At 46.5% G+C, this 19,141-nt stretch overlaps 1 protein-coding gene across 1 annotated transcript in view; it reads right to left on the minus strand.

Moving 5' to 3' along the window:
- The window catches only part of frem2b (FRAS1 related extracellular matrix 2b), a 58,297-nt gene extending 47,767 nt beyond the window's left edge, over positions 1 to 10,530 (minus strand). Inside the window, exons 1-2 of the mRNA XM_053422918.1 lie at positions 5,363 to 10,530; positions 4,452 to 4,541 (exon numbers count right to left, since the gene is read on the minus strand). Coding sequence (XP_053278893.1) covers positions 4,452 to 4,541; positions 5,363 to 10,373 — 5,101 coding nt within the window. The 5' untranslated portion in view covers positions 10,374 to 10,530. The remainder of the gene's footprint in view (positions 1 to 4,451; positions 4,542 to 5,362) is intronic.
- Between the last annotated feature and the right edge of the window lie 8,611 nt (positions 10,531 to 19,141).

Raw genomic sequence — 19,141 nt, forward strand, 5'->3', positions numbered from 1 at the left:
ATATATATATATATATATATATAGATTTGTTATTCTATGAGAAACACAGTAAAGTTGTTGTTCCCGGACCTGCCCTGAAGCTCTGTCTGAATCGGTGACTTCCTTCTTGACCCATGTTCCCATCCTCCCACCAAGTTTCATCAATATCTGCTCAGCACTTTTCCCTCACCAACCAACAAACATATATAAACGGAGAGGGCTGGAAACATAACCTCCAGTCAGGACTTTGATCTGCGTTGTGCACCGCGGACCCGGTCCAACACAAATCTGAATTCATTTACATACCCGACGCACTCTCCATACCAAACAAGTCTCACCCGTCCAAAGGGGAAATCCGAGCGGAGCCTTTTGAACTCGCTGTGGATTTTGACCCTTTTAGACGTTTTTTCTGCGTTTCTGTGACACTGAGCAATCTATAATCTTTCGGTGCCTTACTTCTTGTTTCGGGCGAAGGAAGCGAAAGAAACAAATATTAGCTGGCGGTGAGTGCCTGGAATGAAAAACAAAAAAGGCCACAGTGGTGTGTGTCTGTCAGTGGGAGCGTCCCTGCATGCTGACTGACTGGCTGGCTGGAGGCAGACAGGGACTCCGCTCCACAAACAACCGCCTGGGAATGCCGAGACTTGTGTGTGCTCAGGTAAGCTCACCTGAATGCACCCGAATCCTATAAGGGGGACGAGGGGAGTGGGGGGGGGGGGGAACTGGAGTCTGCTGAAACATGACAATTACCTGACTTAGAACGACAGCCCCCTCCCTAACACTCTCACAGACACACACACACACATTCCTGTCACGTTCTATACGAGACACTTTCTCAGTAATTAAAGGGGATTTGGCCCACACACACACTAACACACACACTAACACACACACTCACTCACACACACACACACCTCTGAGCGTGATTTCACTGTCCAGGTGTGATGTTTCCCCAGGACAAATTAATGTGTGTAATTTCCGTCCTCTGTGATTACTCATTCAAAGCGTTGACAAGCTTGACAAATGGCGAGAAACACAAGCGGCACTGAGAAAATAAGCCCTGTCATCTCCTGTTTTGGCAAAAAAAGACTTTAAATGCAGATGAAAAAGGCACGAGGGCGGCAGTTTCCTGGAATTAAAAAGAAACAGGCGACAATTACAAGGAAACCAGTGAAAACTCCACAACCTGTAAAGTTATTCACGATCTCAAACAACGGGCTGGGACATTTTGATTTGATTTCAGTGTTGTCCTGATGTCTGCTCCACCTCATCATCGGTCAGAAGCATCAGCGATTGGGTCCAACATTTAAAAATCCCTTCACTGTGGCCAGCACTAATTAAAAAGAAGATAAGCGTTTGGGGATGTGGTCTAATTGCCATGTTGTTATTTGTGGCCATAAGCCCATCTGGTGTCTTCTCCTCTCTGTAGCCATGTTTATTCAGAGGAAACAGCAACTTCTCCTCAAATCTAAATTACATGAGCACATCTAATCCGGCCGGACAAAACAATTAACTAAGAGTTTATCATCGCATTTTAATTAGCTAGAAAAGGTCATTATTGCAGCCAGTATTCACATATGGTCACAACTGTGCCAAACAATGGACAGAAGTAGGTCGGGTCCGACACAGATTCCAATCTGGGCGTCTGAATACACCAGTTACAGTTTAAATGACTTCCCCCCCCGAGCAGCAGATGCATCGCTGCCAAGAAGAGCTCCGAACTGGTTTGTGGAGCCAAAGACTGTTTCCTGTACCGAGACCATCCATCAGCCAGGGAGACTCGGCTTTAACAACTGAAACAACCTGTGGTGAGATGTCAAACCTGCTTTAGGTGTGAGGATGGAGTGTGAGGAGCGGCGCCGCAGCTTCCATTGAATCCACCTTCATGCCAAGAGTAATTTAGTGGCGTGGCTGTAATGAGTGCAGGTTGGAGCCTGCAGAAATCCTATAACAGTCAGTTGTGTGGTGCAGTCGACTGACACGGGATCAGCCGATCCTGTTTGACACCGGTCGGGAAAAAAAAGACCTGAATAATTTATCGAGAAAAATACTGTGGAATTTGTTATTTCGGTTTCTGAAGAGAAAAAAATGTGAAACTTCACTTTGGCAACATGTCAGTGAATCAATATTTTGGGTTATTCTACAAATTATATGTCTGAATTTTAAAATGCAGTCCCTGTGTGCGCTCTACCTCAACCAGGGAACTTTTCTATATTGGAGTAATGCCATTTCATCATGAACGTTATTGGGATATATAAGGTTAAATCTTATAGTCTTATGAACTATGCATGACCTCATTTTCAGATTTCTTTGTGACTTCTTCATAACACAAACTATTATATGATGCCATATGACAGGGAATCTTTTTCTGATCAATATAATTTTTTTTTTTTTATTAGAATTGATTGATCTTGACCTTTAACCTTTGACAAATAAGTTCCAAAATATGAAAAAAAAAAAATTGAGATATCATCCCAAATAATATTCCCACTAAGTTAGGTGAAAATCTGCTCATGTATTGTTGGGTTATTTTGCACACACAAACACACAGACACACCATCACACCACACACACACACACACAAAGTGGCAAAATCCACACCCTTCTCCTGCTCAATCATCATCATCAGCTGCATCAATGGCTGCAATCTTGTCTATTTGCAATATTTATATAAAAAAAACCTAAGTACATACATTTGCACACAAATTCAGTTGAGCTTGTCGGATCAGCAGTCAGCAGCAAGTGCACACGTACACTTAAAAACCTCAGAGCACATTCACAGCTCATCACAGCTGCTCGCACAAAACCCCTTGAAATCCCACTGAGCAGCTGCGACACGGAAAGTAACTTTTCACCCCAGAAAAAAAACAACTGCCAAGAGCCGTTGGTAAATTTCCCAGTGAACTCGAAGTGAGGAGGAGAATGTTTTTCCACCGCCGAACATGACAGAGTGCAGCTGTGTGCCAGTGTGCACCATTCAGCTCCTCCCCAACACAACTGTTCAAAGAGCTGGAGGCTCCGTCTGGGGGATTTGTGGGCCGCCACTAGTACAGCTTAAATGTTATTAAAAAAATGTTCACCGACTGCCTCAGAAGCTGAAGAGCCATACATGTCGAATCCTCACGGAGCGGTCATCCAAAGAGAACTCCTCATCATTTTGTCAAGGTGCCACAATAAAGCACAAATCCAATTTCAAATAATGTTCTTTATAGACTCATAATCCCTCTGACTGCTGCAAAGTTAGGTTTTTTTTGTGAGAGCATCGAGCGTCTATAGAGGACAGACTGAGACACGATCCTCTGGCCTAGAAGTAGCTGAAGAAATGTGAATTATTTTTAAATCTGATAGCGAGTTGTGGAAGAAAAACAACCATTATAGGCTCTGAGTATGTCACCAAGCATCAAGCTCGCTAGACAGAGGAGGAAAGTGACAGGGAGAGACACACCCTCAGTTATCCATGACAAATGACCTGATTCAGACGGTAATGAAGGGACTGACTGAACCTCATTTCGACCACAAAGGAGCTTTGCATGGGCTCGCCACTCGCCGGCAGCTCAGGTTAGAGGACTCGCCTCCGCTTCCCGATAAGGAGAAGTCCCCTGCACTTTACTCATCACTCATTAGCTCCCCCCCATCCCCCTGCTGGCAAAGACGTCCACCCATTACTCAAACCGGAGCCGCAGATTAGTCCCAAGTTGAGAAATGAGAAAAATGCTTACGGGGCCCCACGGAGGTGCTTGTGGGACAAAGAGGGCCCCCATTAGAGAGGTCCATTGTGCTCGCTCATCACCACTGAAGGGGAGCAGAAAGGACACACCGTCGGGCACGCTGCTTCGGCTAATCGCTGATTACATATATACACTATCAGGAAGGGCTTCGCTAATTGTTCTACTAATTACTTACTTGCTAAATGAATCATTACTTCCCCCACCCCGGATGCCCTCGCAGGAGAAAAAAGCAGTGGGGGGTCTTGGATGGGGGCGCTGTAAGACTAAGATGTAATGCACAGTGAGACTGATATGAATGCTCGGATACAAAGGTTAATAAGCACGGAAGCTGTGACATTCACATTTTTTTTGCAGAGCCCTTGGTTGAATAAAGACCAACTGAGCATGACAGAAACAAACGTTATCTATAAATAGTGCATTCCACTTGAATCCTCGTTCGTTTTATGCCCTTTTCCTCATTTACTCAAGCTGAAATATGAAACTGTTCGAATTTACGGTTTCATGAAAATCTCTCATCTGTGCACACACCACCCTTCGCTTTGTACTCCTGCTAATTTAGGCACAAGCAACCTTCTGCTTGCTCCTCTCAGAGAAATCCTGGTGTCTATAAATAAACTCGAGACGGTGAAACAAAATCCAATATCTCAGCCTCAAAGCTCAACATGACAAGGACTCAATGCAAAAAAAAACTAATGTGGTGCGGGGGAGGATAACTTCTGGTATGTTTGATTAGAAATAACTCACCATTGTCCTCGATGGAGAAGTAGAAGTTGTCGTTAGTCGGATTGTCGCCGTCCCTCAGAACGTAGCAGATGTTCATCTCGTCAATTTCAGCTGAAAAAGAGACACACACGCATGAAATCCGACATAAAAATCCGTTTGGACAAGTAGGAAGTAACTCACGAGGACCAGAGAGAGGCCGTGTGATGAAGTGAGCAAACTGCAGAGTGTTGTGGCGACAGGACAAGACAAACTGCTGCTGGTAACAAGGGCTGTAGATCTACTTGACTCCTGAATGACACCGAACATAAAGAACAGCTTGACTCTCGAGGCTCCATCACACTGTTTGTGTTTGTTGCCGGATGAGGTTCTTTACGGCCCCGGATCAGGAAGATTGTGAAGTTTACAGCCCGTTCCATCTTCAATATTTGATGGTAAAACTTTTGCCTTCAAAGAGACGATGGATAAACCTGCATTGCCACAATTTTCAAATGCCCAGGAGATAGTGTCTTTATTTACCATCTGTTTACTCTGGTGAAGACTCTTGAAATATTGAACAGGCCTCTTGGGGGGAGAGCGTCTCACTGTGACTCAGTAAATAAAAAGCAGAGGATATCGACTGTGCACCCCTGGTGTCTGTTTGGATAGTTGCTTTGAGCCAGAACACCATGTCTCCCTCCCTTTAAACACATTCACATTTCATCATCTCTGTAATTGTCTTCAGTTTAGAATATTTCTCTCCTAATGTTCGAGTCACACAAAGTTCTTTTTTTTTAAAGTGGCACACATTTCATCTCTGTTGATAGATTCTCCTGAGTGAAAACTAAAACCTATGTGTCTGATGGCAGCAGAGGGGAGTGTGTCTAGCAGTGTGAGTATTAAGTATTAACTATGTCCCAGAATAACACAAGCAGCTTGAAATGTAGTTATCTCACCTTGCGTGAACGTGGTGATTGTGACATTTCCTTTCCCGAGGTTGATCATGTACCCGTGTTGAGGGGCGACGGTTATCCTAAAGGTCACGGAGTTCTGAACACTGTCTCTGTCCTCTGCTTTCAGGGTCTTGCTGGTGATCACAAACCCCAGATGACCTGACTCCAGGACCCGCAGCGTTGGGGCGCCCCTGTTCACCACAATCTGTGGCACCCCGTTATCCACCGGGACAATGCTAATCTTCATGACTTGGGGCCTTCGGGTCTCGAACACGGTGTCGGGGAACACAAAGAAGTCTGTGTGAGTGCCATCGGTGACGGTGAAGGAGAAGCTGTCCTCGGCGCTCTCCGTGCCGTCGTGCTTGTAGCTGATCATGTTCTCATTCAGGTCCTGCTTTGTGAAGGAGCTGACAGGCCGGGTGTTGTTGAAGAGCAGGCGACCATGAACTGGGATCTGAGTGACTGTGAACTTCAAGAGGCGGTCAATGGTGTCTCTGTCCTCCACCGTTAGCTCGAAAGGAGTGATGAGCTTGTTCTCGCCCTCGGTCACCACCAGGCCGTGCACCGTCACCACCGGCTTTTTGTTGTCCACGTCGGTGATGGAGACGCGGAAGGTGCGGAACACGGGGTTGTAGCCGTCGGTCACTTCAAATTCAAAGCTGTCCATTTTCACCTCGTCGTCAGAGGTGTGCAGGTAGTAGACTTTGTTGCCGGCCAGCTGCAGCTGCGTGAAGGACGAGATGGGCATCCCGGGCGTGTCCGTGCACTCCAGGTGGCCTCTTATTGGAGCTCTGGTGATGGTGAAAACCAAGTGTTCATCTGGGCTGTTGAGGTCACTTGTACTGAGGAGGTCTGTCGTCAGAGTGACCCTGCCGCCCTCTTTGAGGGAAACACCTTTACTGACCACGTCTGGGAAAACCATGTCGATGCCGCCCACCGTCACATAGAAGTATCTGTCGATCAAAGGGTTGATGCCGTCTGTCACGTCGAATTTGATGAGGTCCCGAATCCCCTCCTGCCCATTGTGGATGTACACGATCAAACCCAGATCCACTTCGTTCTGTGTGAAGTTCATTCCGACTGTGATATTCTGCAACACCCCCGAGGGAGTCGTCCACTGCAAATACCCCTGACCGGGCCCATAGCGAATAATATAAGTTAGCGTGCTGTCCTCAGAGTCCAGATCTGTGGCTTTTAAAACATTGCTGTCTATGACTTTCACGTCCCCTATTTCAATTTCAAGCCCGTCGTTGATCGCCATCCTCGGGGTTTCGTCGTCCACGGGGATGATCATAACTATTACGGTTTTCTCAACGCTGAACTTTCCGTCCATGAGAACGATATCGAAGCTGTCCTCCGTGGTTTCTGAGTCGTCGTGCTCGTACACGACGCTGGAGGCCTCCCTGATCTGATCCAAGGTGAAGTTGAAGACGGGCACGGTGCCCGTGGTGAGCTGATTGAGAATAAATCCGTGCTTCGGGGGTTTGTTGATAATAAATGTGAGCTGATCAGCGGGGAGATCTGCATCGGCGCCGTTCAGAATGGGAGTGTCGATGACTATGTTCATGCCCTCCATGACGACAAACTCTCTCATGTAAATCTCAGGCTTTTCATCATTGGAGGGGATAATAGAGATCGGGAAAAAGTGCCTTTCAGAGAAATTGATGCCATCAGAGCATCTGAATGTAAACCTGTCCTCGACCGGCTCCACTCCTTTGTGAATGCTTTGAACATAATAAATGTGATTGCGTCTGATGTCCTTGATGGTGAAAGCACTAATGGCCGTCCCAGACCTGGATTTCTCTGAGCCGGGGGCCGGGGAGATGTTTTCCACGTACCCTGAAGTCGGCTGAACAATGATCGTACAAAGGAGGTCGTCGTTGGGGGTGTCGACATCCTCAGCGCTTATGTGGAGAATCTGAATGACGTTCTTCTCCCCCTCGACTACGGTGAACTGTGGCCCCACGAAGAGCTCCGGGGCCTGGCTGTCCAGGGGAAGAATAGTGACATGCACTCGGACGCCTGTGATCTTGTTTCCTCCGACGGTCCACTCGTCAGACATGTCCGTCAGAGTGAGGTTGAAAAAGTCCTCCTTTGTGGTGAAGCCTATCTCCCCGCTGGTGTGAGCATAGACCACGTGGCCGTTGATGATATCAGCCTGGGTGAAGGTGCGAGACGGGACGCCTCTCACCAGGATTTCACCGAAGAACGGCGGGTCCTCAACAATGAAGGTCAAACGAAGGTCATCCGTGTCCTCGTCTCTTCCCTGAATGACATTACTGGTGATTTCCGTGGCTCCGTTTTCCAGCACGTCTATGTAGGAGCCGATCGTGCCGGCCGGGAGACTGAGAGTCGGAATCTCATCATCAATCGGCTTCACGCTGATTTTGATACTAATTGGGACAATGTGGACGCCATCACTCACATCTATTTGGATCAAATCAACGGTTGATTCATCCCCGTTATGGATGTACGTGATTCTGCCATTTCCAATATCCTCCAGGTTGAAAGTGTTTCCTTTTGTCATGTCGGTGAATGTGAATTGGATTTGGCCGTGCAGCGGTGGCTGTGTGACGGTGAATATGATCTGACGGCTGTCGGTGTCCGTGTCCGAGGTGTCCAGCTCAGCGCTCGTGATGATGTGTGTGCCGCGTTCGAGCACAGTGAAGCCAGAGTTGGTGATCTGAGGCGGCGTGTTGTCCACGGGCTGTAAAAATATGGTGAAAACTCCCTCGACGCTATTTCCAGAAACATCCTCCACGGCGTACCTGAACTGCAGAACATGAGTGGTGATTCCGAGCTCAAGGTCAGGTGGTTTGAAAGCTATTTTGTGGTGGTTGATTTGCGCCTGAGTGAAAGTTGTGACCACAGTGTTTGGACTTTCAGTTAACACCAGAGTCCCCAGGACCACGGGGTGGTTCTCGTCGGTGTCCGTCGGCGGCTGGATGACCACGTACTTCAGGTCCCGGTCCTCCGAGTCCAGGTCAGAGTAACGGAGGAACTTTCTCCGGAAGTGAGTGAGCTGATACTCGTGCACGGTCATCTGCAGGGTGGTGCCAGGGTACAGCTCGGGTGGGAGGTCGTCCACGGGGAGGATTTTGATAATGAACGAGCTCTCACCTGATTGGTTCGGCGGGTCGTTGTCGTCCTGAACCCTGAACACAAACTGATCCATCACCGTGCTGGTGCTGTGGGGCCCGACGTGCTTGTAAAACAATTTACCATCGATGATATCCTGCTGCAGCCACTCGCTCACTACTTTCTCGTACATTTCATCCTCTGTGTTAAACTTCCAGGTGGACGGGTCCTCGGGGGCCTCGGCCTGGCGCAGCAGCACCTGCCCGATCCTGGAGAAGGGCGGCTCGGTGATGAATCTGATCGTAGAATCCTCCGAGTCGATGTCCGCCGCACTGAGCGTGAGCGAGGACACCGGCATCATTTGGTTCTTGAACAAAACCAAACCAGTGTTGGCGTTGATGATGGGCGGCTCGTCATCGGTCGGCACCACAGTGATGGGAAACAGGAACTCCACCTCGTGTGTGCCGTCTGTCATTCTGAAGATGATGTTATCGCTGTACGTGTCACTGCCGTCGTGTTGATAAATCACTACTCCGGCGTCCAGGTCAGTCGGGGTGAAGAATTTCCTCCTGGAGCCCAGAACAGTTAATTCTCCGTGCCTCAGCCCATCGATGACGGTGATCTGGACTTTGTCTAAGTTGTCCTCGTCGCTGACTTCCAGATTGTGCGAGCTGGACAGAGGCCTGGACTGACCCTCATACAGTAACTGGCCGGCGTTCCTGGTCACCACGGGGGCCAGCGTGTTCATGGGCTTAACAACGATCATGAAAGCGAAGGGGTCTGACACGGCCCCCTCCGTGTCCACCACCTCAAACTCAATCTGGAAAATCCGCTCAGTGTCTGAATCCACAGCGGGGGGTTTGTAGGCGATTTTCAAGTCTTTGAGGTCCCCCTGGTAAAAAGAGGTGATTGGTAAATTCCTATCATCCGTGCTCACTATGTAGCCCTCCTCAAAGGACAGCGGGGAGGTGATGTTGAAAATTAATTCATCTTCTCTAGACTCAACATCCTCAGCCGCCAGCATGTCCGTGGTTATAGCCGTCATTACAAACTGGTCCACTTCCATCATCATCATGGCCACAAAGCTGGGTTTAGGGGCCGTGTTCTCCTCTCCCTCTCTAATCCGGACTAAAATTTGGAAGAATTCCTGCTTGAGCAAATTGCCCTCCTTATCCTGCAACTCCACGAGCATGGGAATATAATCTCTGTTTGGCGACTTCAAAGCAAAAGTGTGCTGATAGCGGATGTTCATTTTAATAAATTCATCACAGTCCACCATTGCTCCGAGTCTGTCCTCGTCCACAAGTTTCCCATAGCGGGGCATCACACTGCCACTGGAGAGGGAGGCTATTTTACATTGTTGTGCACTTCTGTCATACGTGAACTCTAAGATTCGTCTGTCAATGGGGTTACTGGTGCCCAGCAGCCTCTCCACAGTGAGTGGCATGTTTTTGGTGAGTACCTCCAGCTGTGTGAAGACGACCTCCACCTCCATCATGAAAGGGATGATGATGGTGTCAGTCTCGGTGTCATACCTGAGCTGTAGTGTCACTCTGTCCCTCGGGGGACTCCTGGAGCCGAAGTGGGAATACTTCACATCGTTGGGGCCAAATTCGCAGGGAAACTTTTTCGGGGAGAGGTGCCCGGGCCTCTGGGACAGCGGGTCATTGTCCAGCACCGTGATGCTGCATCTGTCTCCGGGCTGAACTTGGATCACCAGATCGTTGATGGGATCCACGAACACTGATCTCCCGAAAGGCACGCGGATCCCATTGTTGGCGACCAGTATGGTGTCCTCCGTCAACTCGGATCTGAGGGCGTAGGATAATCCGTAGCTGTCAAAAACCTGCGCGACCGTGTCACCTGTCAGGACCACGGCGAGCACGAGCAGAGCGGTGCCAGACGCGTGCAGATGCGGGGGGGTAATCCGAGCCATTTGTGGTGTGTGGAGCCGCAGAGGACACGCGTGGAACTTTGCGCATAGACGCGCCGTGCCAAACTGCGCACCGCGGTTTAAAGTTGCAAAGAAATCAGCGGAGAGTTGGGTGATATCACGCGTCCGTGCGCGCCGAGGTGCACCATTCTCCCCACACAGCAGCTGAACACTGATAACTCAAACTTCACTCTCCTGCTTTGTTGGAGTAACGGAGAGTTACGCCCTCCCCGCAGCCCATTGGCTCACGTCTCCGCAGGAATTCGTTTGTCAGGCTCCGAATGGACGTGGCCTCTGTCATTCTGGGCACACGAGACGACTCCGCGTGGGCTGGACCTCGTCGGCTCAAATGATAAAGGGAAAAAATATATATATATGGAGAAGGTGATGTTTGGGTGTGAGGTGCCACTTGCAGCCTGAGAGACTTGGAATGGATCAGAAAGTGTTTTATAATATCTCTTTTTGCAGGTTTCTACTTTTGCATTCCTCTAATCCGAGCTGCTCGTTCACTCCACACTATTATTGACCATAAGGGAACCACAAGTGCAGACGCATGAGGGAGTCTTGAGTGACAGTCTGTCTGGAGAAAGGCTTTGTCTCCCTCTTGTGGTTTGTGCCACTGAGGTGGGAGGATACTGTACAACACACCCATCATCTCAGTGGAGAAACACACACGCTTCCATACTCTCTCCTTCATTTCTCCCTGATAAAATATGTTTCTTTTCATGAGACACTTATGCTGAGACAGTTATATGCTTTGGATTGTTTGACAATGTCCAATTAAAGGAGTGAAATCACTGTAAGTGTTTTATTGTATGTGAAATACTGCAAAGATACTTTGAGCTGATGGAGAGGAAAAACACTGGCAGGGGCGGATCTAGGATTTTTAGGGGACATATAGGGACCACAATTCACACAGAGGGTGTCCAACATCCATGCACAATTCCTCATTTCCTAGCTTTACAGTTCTAAGCGGATCTAATTTGAAACTTGTTCTTTGTTCAAACACATTGCATATGTCCAAAAAGTTTTAAAACAAAAGGAGTCAGTGTCCATGGCCCCCGATCCTGGATCCGCCCCTGAACACTGGAAATAACAGCACATCCTCTCCTCACCTTTTACTCTGCAAAAGAATCCCAGTATCCAGCTTTACAAGCATGATTGAAAAACGTCTATTCACCAGAGTCATGCACAACGACACTGTCCTGCTTCATGAGATGCAGCTCTCATCACACACTCGGGGTGCTCCAGGTGTCAGATGGGGGGGGGTTGACTTCCTGACAAGCCTGGTCATGAGCCGGTCGCTCTCCGCGCCACTCATCAGGAGAACCATGTGCGGGTAGAGAGGACACCCACGCAGGCATTGTGCGGCACAGCAGGGCGGGTCAACTTGACTCAATTGTATTCAAAGTCAGCCTGATTTTTGGCACAAAGGGAAACAGCCACACGTTTGTTCAAACATCACAGAATATGAATCAGTGAGAACAAGAAAAGATTTGTGTTTAAAGGGGAGATGAAGTCGTGTAAGATCATATGCGGCCATAAAACCCAGCTGCCCCTTGTGTTTGATCTACCCCACCCACCCTTTGTGTATATTAGATGTACACACATGCCGATGCTGGCATGTCAGTGAATCTAAACATTGAGCTTTGTGCCGCTTGGAGGAATTTGACTTCCCCTCTGATCCCTTTCAGTCGATTTTCATTCCGTGCACGAGCCCGTGGGTGCAACCTTTGTGTCCGCACCTACCTATAGCTGCACATTAGTGCCATACAGACCTTCTCCCAGCTGGCATGTGTTGAAATCAGTGCACAGACGCTGCCACAACAAACCAGTGCAGTGGAGCTGCACCGGACAGTGTTGACAGAGTGCAATTATAAATATAGCCAAGCAGAGGCAGGGCATGGCAAAGCCCCTCGGCCCTGACAGCTCCTAGTTACAAGAGAAAATGAAAAAGAAGATGAATAGAACTTTCTGACAGCAGCAATGGCAGTGAGGGAATTGAATCATACCCGAACCGTCAGGCTGATTTTAGGGGGCGAGGGGAAATTTGATGATATTCTGTCATATCACATTTGTGTCCAATTTATTGTAAATGACCAATCCTTCGGAGGAGATGGAAACGTCGGGCCGTAGAGGAAGTGGAGTTCCCAGTCCCCCCCCCCCCTCCTGGTCTGCAGGTGATGTATTGTCGGGCAAAGATAGATGTGGTGCAGACGGGGGGGTTAAGAAACATCAGATCAGTTCAGTGTTTATCGTAATAACTATAGATTGTTTTACTTTGCTCACTCGTTTAAAGTTCCCGGCTGCTAAAATGCTGACAGGAACATATTCAAAGCTGTTTGTTCAGGAGCTCCTTCACTTCTTCTTTATGGCCACAGACTCAGTGTGTTTCACTTGGTGGTGACAGATAAATGTGCTTCTCTCAGCAGTTCAGAGACACCGGCTGCGTGGAAGTCAAGAACAAAAGTGTATTTACATTGGGATGCATCCATAAGCGAAAATGATCCTGCGTCGCCTGCTGTTCACAGCACGGCTGACTTTCAGTTTCCTCCCGACTCATCGTCCTGCCTTGTCTCACACACACACACACACACACACAGACACACACACACGCACACACAGGCACCGACATGTCAAACACTGGAAGCCTTATTTCCCCGCTGTCGGTGACACTGCTGATATAGTAACCGTGTTAACAGAGATATACATCACGTTTGGCGCCTTGAGCTCTGAGAAGTGACATCATCAAGTCAACCTGAACACGGATAATGAGGTGCAGCGGGATGAGCAATCTGTGTGTTCAAATCTGAGGCCCCAATCTGAACAGCTGCTGTATTGTTTCTCTGTTTGCAGAGTCTTTATTAACGTCAACAACAATGTTTATTTCCTCTGTTTGTTTGTGTGATATTTATTTCCACTACGGAACTGTTTCTGTCTGTGTTTAATCAACCGGTGATGAGTGTTTACCTCCGGCTTGATTAGCCCGTCAATCAAACCACATCAAATTCCACACACACATCGATATTAGTTCCCTGTCAAAAAAAAGCCCTTTCTCACAATGTCAAACATATTTTTTAACCGGTTATGGAATGGTCTCATTTACCTCTTTATGACCTACTTACTGCAAATACAGAAAACACATGCTAATAGAAGAACAGGTGAAAATTTATAAAACAACTTCATCAATTGGAAAAAACATGCACTCCAGCTTCCTGAAAAGGAAGCTGGGGGAGACTTTAGAGATTATTATTTTTGATTTTTGCATTTTGTAGTTATGGCTGATGCTGGGCCGTTCATCTATACATCCATCCATCCAGACAAACATATATATAATAGTTTATTTTTGGGATTAAATATCCGTCTATTACAAATGATAACTTCCATAATGCAAAGCTTCATGAATATTAATCCTCTCATCATTGTGATCATCACTGTTTGTTCTTCACATTGTCACAACAGTGTTGCTCATACTCGTCTTCTCTAGCTTCACTCCACTGTTTGTATCAGCTGCCAAAATGACTCCATTCTAACAATCGCCCGGAGTTAACAGATCTATTTGTGTTGGGGCTTATTCCCCCGGAGACAATGCAACCCCGGCCTCACTGATCTCATCAAGGCTATTTTAGTTCATTACGTATCTGTCAGGATCAATTCTTCTGATGATTGAAGCTGGAATGCCGGGGCAGCAGCTTCTCTGATGTCCTCCCCTATGTAAGCAGATTGCTCACTGCATAGGAAACACCGTCCACCGCCGGCCTGGCAGCCACATCCATCTTCCTCAGCTTCCACGTGTCTCTGGGGACAACAGCAGAACAAACAAGGAGCCGCAACCAGTCGACTTGAATCATATTCGTTATTTGCTCTCACATATTCCCCAGGTGCACGTGGACCTGTGTGTTAAGACGATAACATATGGCCCCAGCAATCACACTGCACTAAGATGCACACTACAAATAAGTTCATCACAAAGTGCTCGACTGAAAACAAAGAGGAAATAAATAGATTAAATCAAAGGATAATTGAAAAGGGAGGTGTGTGTGTGTGTGTGTGTGTGTGTGTGTGTGTGTGTGTGTGTGTGTGTGTATGTGTGTGTGTGTGTGTGTGTGTGTGTGTGTGCGTGCGTGTGTCTGTGTCTGCGTGTGTGTGTGTGTGTGTGTCTTTGTGGTGCTGATGTGACTGATGAACATTATTCACCTGTCGTTCCATTTCAAACCTCAGACGCACTTTCCTTTGTAGAATTCTCAGAGTGCACAGCACAACCCACATTTGCCCCTTCACCCACATTCATATATTCTGCTATCCAACAGCATCTACACACTGCAGGCACAGCCGCCGGGGCCAATTTGTGGTTCAGTGTTTTGCCAAGGACACTTTTGAATGCCAGGGGATCGAATAAGGTTAGTGGACAACCCGCTCTACAACCTGAGCCAAGCCTGAAACCTGAAATCAAAGATATTCAGAAATCCACAGGGTCATATATATCTTTTATTATGCTGTAACACAAAAACAGGAGATGATTTAATAAAGTCTGTCACAGTTGAGTAAATAAAAGATCATAAGGTGATGATCAGTTGCTAAATGTAGATTTTAGATTGCAAAGGGAATAACGAAGAAGTATTATTTCAAGGGGCTTGAGATGTAAAATATATATATATATATATATACTTTTATTTTTAATTTGTTATCTTGGTTTTGCCTGATTGACAGAAGAACAACTGCAACACTTTAATTATGTGCTCTGTTCACCTTTCTGTCTGATGCGTCAAAGTAAAAAATATGGCCTTAAAATGGGATCAATCCAAAACACTACCTTTTATTTAAAACGTCAACTTGTCCATAAAAGGATTAGTTTTTTTTCCCTGTGTTTATTTAGCAATTGCATGGTTATGTCCCTCGGATAAAGTTGATAACAATGTAATAATTAATGCGCTGTGGACTCTATCATTAACATATTATTTTTGGAATAATCTGAATTGCTGCATTCAGTGTCTGCATGACAAAAATCAATTCTGGTTAACTTGTAGTTCATTGTTGTCGCAGAACTTTAACAACATGTTTCCAGCTTCTCCACCAGCTCGTGAAGAAGTGCTGCACCGAGCGAATCACTCTGAGCTGCTACAGAAATCAAGGATTCTGTCTGTGGGAGCAATTAACTGCCTGATGTTGTTGCACTCTTGTAAGGGCGCCGTGTTACCGAGAGATTTTAATGAAGTACGATGTGTAATGCCGCGGCCGAAAGCCTCTGATGGCGCAAAAGCAATTGTAGGGGGCACCGGGGCCCAGTCACAACTGCCTTCATTAGATTCTAACTAACCTGACTGATACGGCGGCAGTTAAGGACACCGGCACACATTTATCCATTCATCCGTAACTGCAAACTGTGTCTTTGACTTCAGACTTTCATACGTTATTAAAAACCCCAAATCTCTTGGCTTCCCGCGGAGGCGTGGTCGCCTGCAGGCCAAAGGTTACATCATTTAATCGGATTGCTGGCAGGCACCCCGCAGGCCTTCCTTCTCCTGATGAGTTTTAAAACTGAGAGGCACTTAAAATGGATGCCCACCCTGCGGGCTGAACTCATTTATACCGAGCCAAAGGGAAAGAGGAATGAGACTTCACCTGGTTGGAGCCACCCTGTGACATCTGCACATTGTTATGGCACCAGCAAGAGGATTGATTATGAGATTTCAGACGTGATTATTACAAAACAGAAGTCCAAACTGTGCCGAGCGTGACCTTCTGCCCCTGCGCATATTAATTTTACAAAAGTCGGCCACAAACATTTTAAAATTCCATAATTTATTTATGAACTCGGTGTGATGTCATGTTGTTCTTGTAAACTCTTTTTAACCTCCTATGTACAATCGCCTGTTTTTAGACCATTCAAACACCAAATAATGAAATGCCTTAATAAATGAAGTCTCGTTGTTTATAGATTTGTAATTTAATGTGCAAACTAATTAATTTAAGACGGCTTTTATTGTACAATTAGTTATTAATTAGTGAAATGCTTCATCATTCTTCCCTTGTCGCTTGTGATCCTCCCTCGTCTGAAGCAGGAAACACAAATAGCCCTGAAACCGTTTAACTCTACACAATAAGAATGATGACACCAACTGCGAGTGTTTCCATTAAATCTGAGCTTGTGAATCTTGTGATGTAGTGTGTGGTTTTTTTTATAGCGGCTTCTAATTTCTCTCTTTGTGTGGTGTGTTTTATATCCTCCTCAACCCCTTTGTGTTTCCACTTTTTCTGCTGAGCTGAATGAATCTTCCTTCTGCTCAGTTTGATCTAAAGTTGGGAACCAAGTCAGCAACAATATCGCGGAGCTCAGACGCCGGATGCTCGTGAAAAAGCTGCACACACTGCACATGGGGGGGGGGGGGGGCAGTAAGTGCCTCCTCTTGCAGCGCGTTCCACGGTTATCATTGTGTATTTTATCAAGATTTATACTGTAGAGACGGAGCCCGGCACATTTTGTTGGAATTAGTTTGACATAATGACACTAGGTGCCTCGGAATGACAGTGGCTGTGTGGGTGCCTATTGTCCCAGTGTTCCAGGGAATGTCTCAAATATTTCCAAGGTCCCCCTGCCAGGCTGTAATTGACTTAATCTTGCCATTAGCCCCAAGTCGCCCAGAGTCAGCTGTCATCTGTTGGAGTTAAGTGCTGTAACAAGGTGCTCTTGATGCGTCTTGATGGATGTGAGTTTTAGCTATGAGGCTCAGGGCTGATTTTTAACCCCCTAGCGCCCAGCACTGCACACAAACACACGCACACACACCAAACACACACCGCCTGCTGACAGCCATAATAAGCACCGGCACACTAACTGACAAACTCCGGCTGGTTCTTGTCAGGGTGATGGGATGTTGCTGATCTCATGGAGTTTGGTAAACACACCCCGCTGCAGACGGAGATAAACAGAACCTATAACCTCCATGCACCATCACCTCTCCACAGGCAGCACACCTCCTCGACAAATCCCCACAGTGTTTGGATATAAACCTAATTGCGCCGATCCTGCAGTTTTTTATTTGACAGAGAGCCAGCTATTCAGGCCCTTATAAATTATTGTGGAAATCATATATGGGATAGTTCTGCCACTGCCAGAAGGTGGCAACATCACGTTACACTTCCTGTTTGTTGGATATTATACATTGAACATATTTAGACAACAGCTGCATGAAGTTAGGAGTCCAACAACAGTGCTGTGGGGAATTATTAACGGATTTGAAATTAGATATCTTTTAAGTTTGACAAATGAATATGAAACTAGTGAAAAATACAGATTAAACATATATCAGTTAACCCTCTCAGATGTGCTCAGTCTGTGTGAACCTGTCGAGCTGCATCCTGCCGCTGTCTCTCTCTGCTCAAAGACTGGCAGCTCCTAATTAGTTCAGGACCTCATCTAATGACTTTGAATTTCGGCTGCCAGCTCGACTATTGCATCAGTGTACATTTTTAGAAGCGGGGGAAGAAACCTGGCCGATGCTCGGTACATCAAATTGACTGAGAGCTGGACCGCAATGCCCGATGAGTTCCCACACCCACATGCTCAGTAAAAGACAGATGAGCTCCCGTGCAGCAGGGACGTGCAGCCAATTAATGCTCAGTACTGAGTTTTGGAAGTTTACATTTCACTATAACATACTTTAAATCTTTAAATCTCATATGCAAAAGTATTTAGCAAAGAAGAGTTTCAACACTTTCAATTTAAAACTGTGGATCCTTCGCTGGGAGTGTCCCCTCTGAAAATCGACCCCTTCTTTTTTAAGAGGGTTCCTGAATACACTCTAAGGTTGAAGGGGTGTTTCAAGGGCTCGATGGCCACTACCCCTACATCACATAGAGAAATAGAACAACACTACCCCTTCATGGCAGCTCGCAAAAATGAAGGAGTCCACGTGGTCGGGCTAAGAGGTGAATTGGGTCAGTCTTCACAAAGCATTACAGCCTGTTGCATGATAATTGATTGAAAGCTTTGGAAATCAGACACTGTGGCTCAGTTTCAACCCCGGAGGACTGAGTTTGTTAGTATATCACATATATAGGAGAGTATAGAGTAAGAGTTAGATAAAAAGGGATAGAAAGTATTTATATTTTTTTAATACAGCTTCTTGATCCTTTTCATTCATCAAAATATGCTCTGTTTTGGCTCCTGCTTAGAAATCTAAAAAACAACTTATCTCAACCAACATAATCCTCATTTATCATAGTGCCAGCATGGCTCTGCTAACCAAGTTCATATCTTATACAAACAAATTAATTTAAACCCCAACCCTTCTGTTAATGTCTGCAGTGCGAGCTGGCAGCTGCTACATCAGAAAACCCGATCTGACGTTTTCCACTGAGAATTCACAAACTTTATCTTATTTGGAGGCGGGGGGGCTGTAAGTGCACTGCAGAATTTATCAGCGCTGGCACAACAAAGTGGAAGTCATCGCATCCTTAAGAAAAAGTGAGCGCAGTAATCAACAAGCCAGGAAATAGGTCAGAGGACTCGCTGGCAAACAGAAAACATCATTAACAAACATTTGGCCCAGATTTCTCTAACCCGCGCTGAACATAAACCTTTGTAGGAAGTTTATACGATTCGCAAACAGCTTCCCCCATTATTCCAAGAGAATCCTCTGAGGGAGTGTTTTTCTCTCCTTAACATGTGGGAAGAGTCAGAAGTCTGCAGCTGCCACCAAACAGCTCGACGGCACAGAGACGGTATAAGAAGAGATGTCATTAGTTGTCTGGTGTCCTTAAGAATCTGT

Source organism: Pleuronectes platessa, chromosome 5 (assembly GCF_947347685.1).
Source record: "Pleuronectes platessa chromosome 5, fPlePla1.1, whole genome shotgun sequence".
NCBI lineage: Eukaryota > Metazoa > Chordata > Actinopteri > Pleuronectiformes > Pleuronectidae > Pleuronectes > Pleuronectes platessa.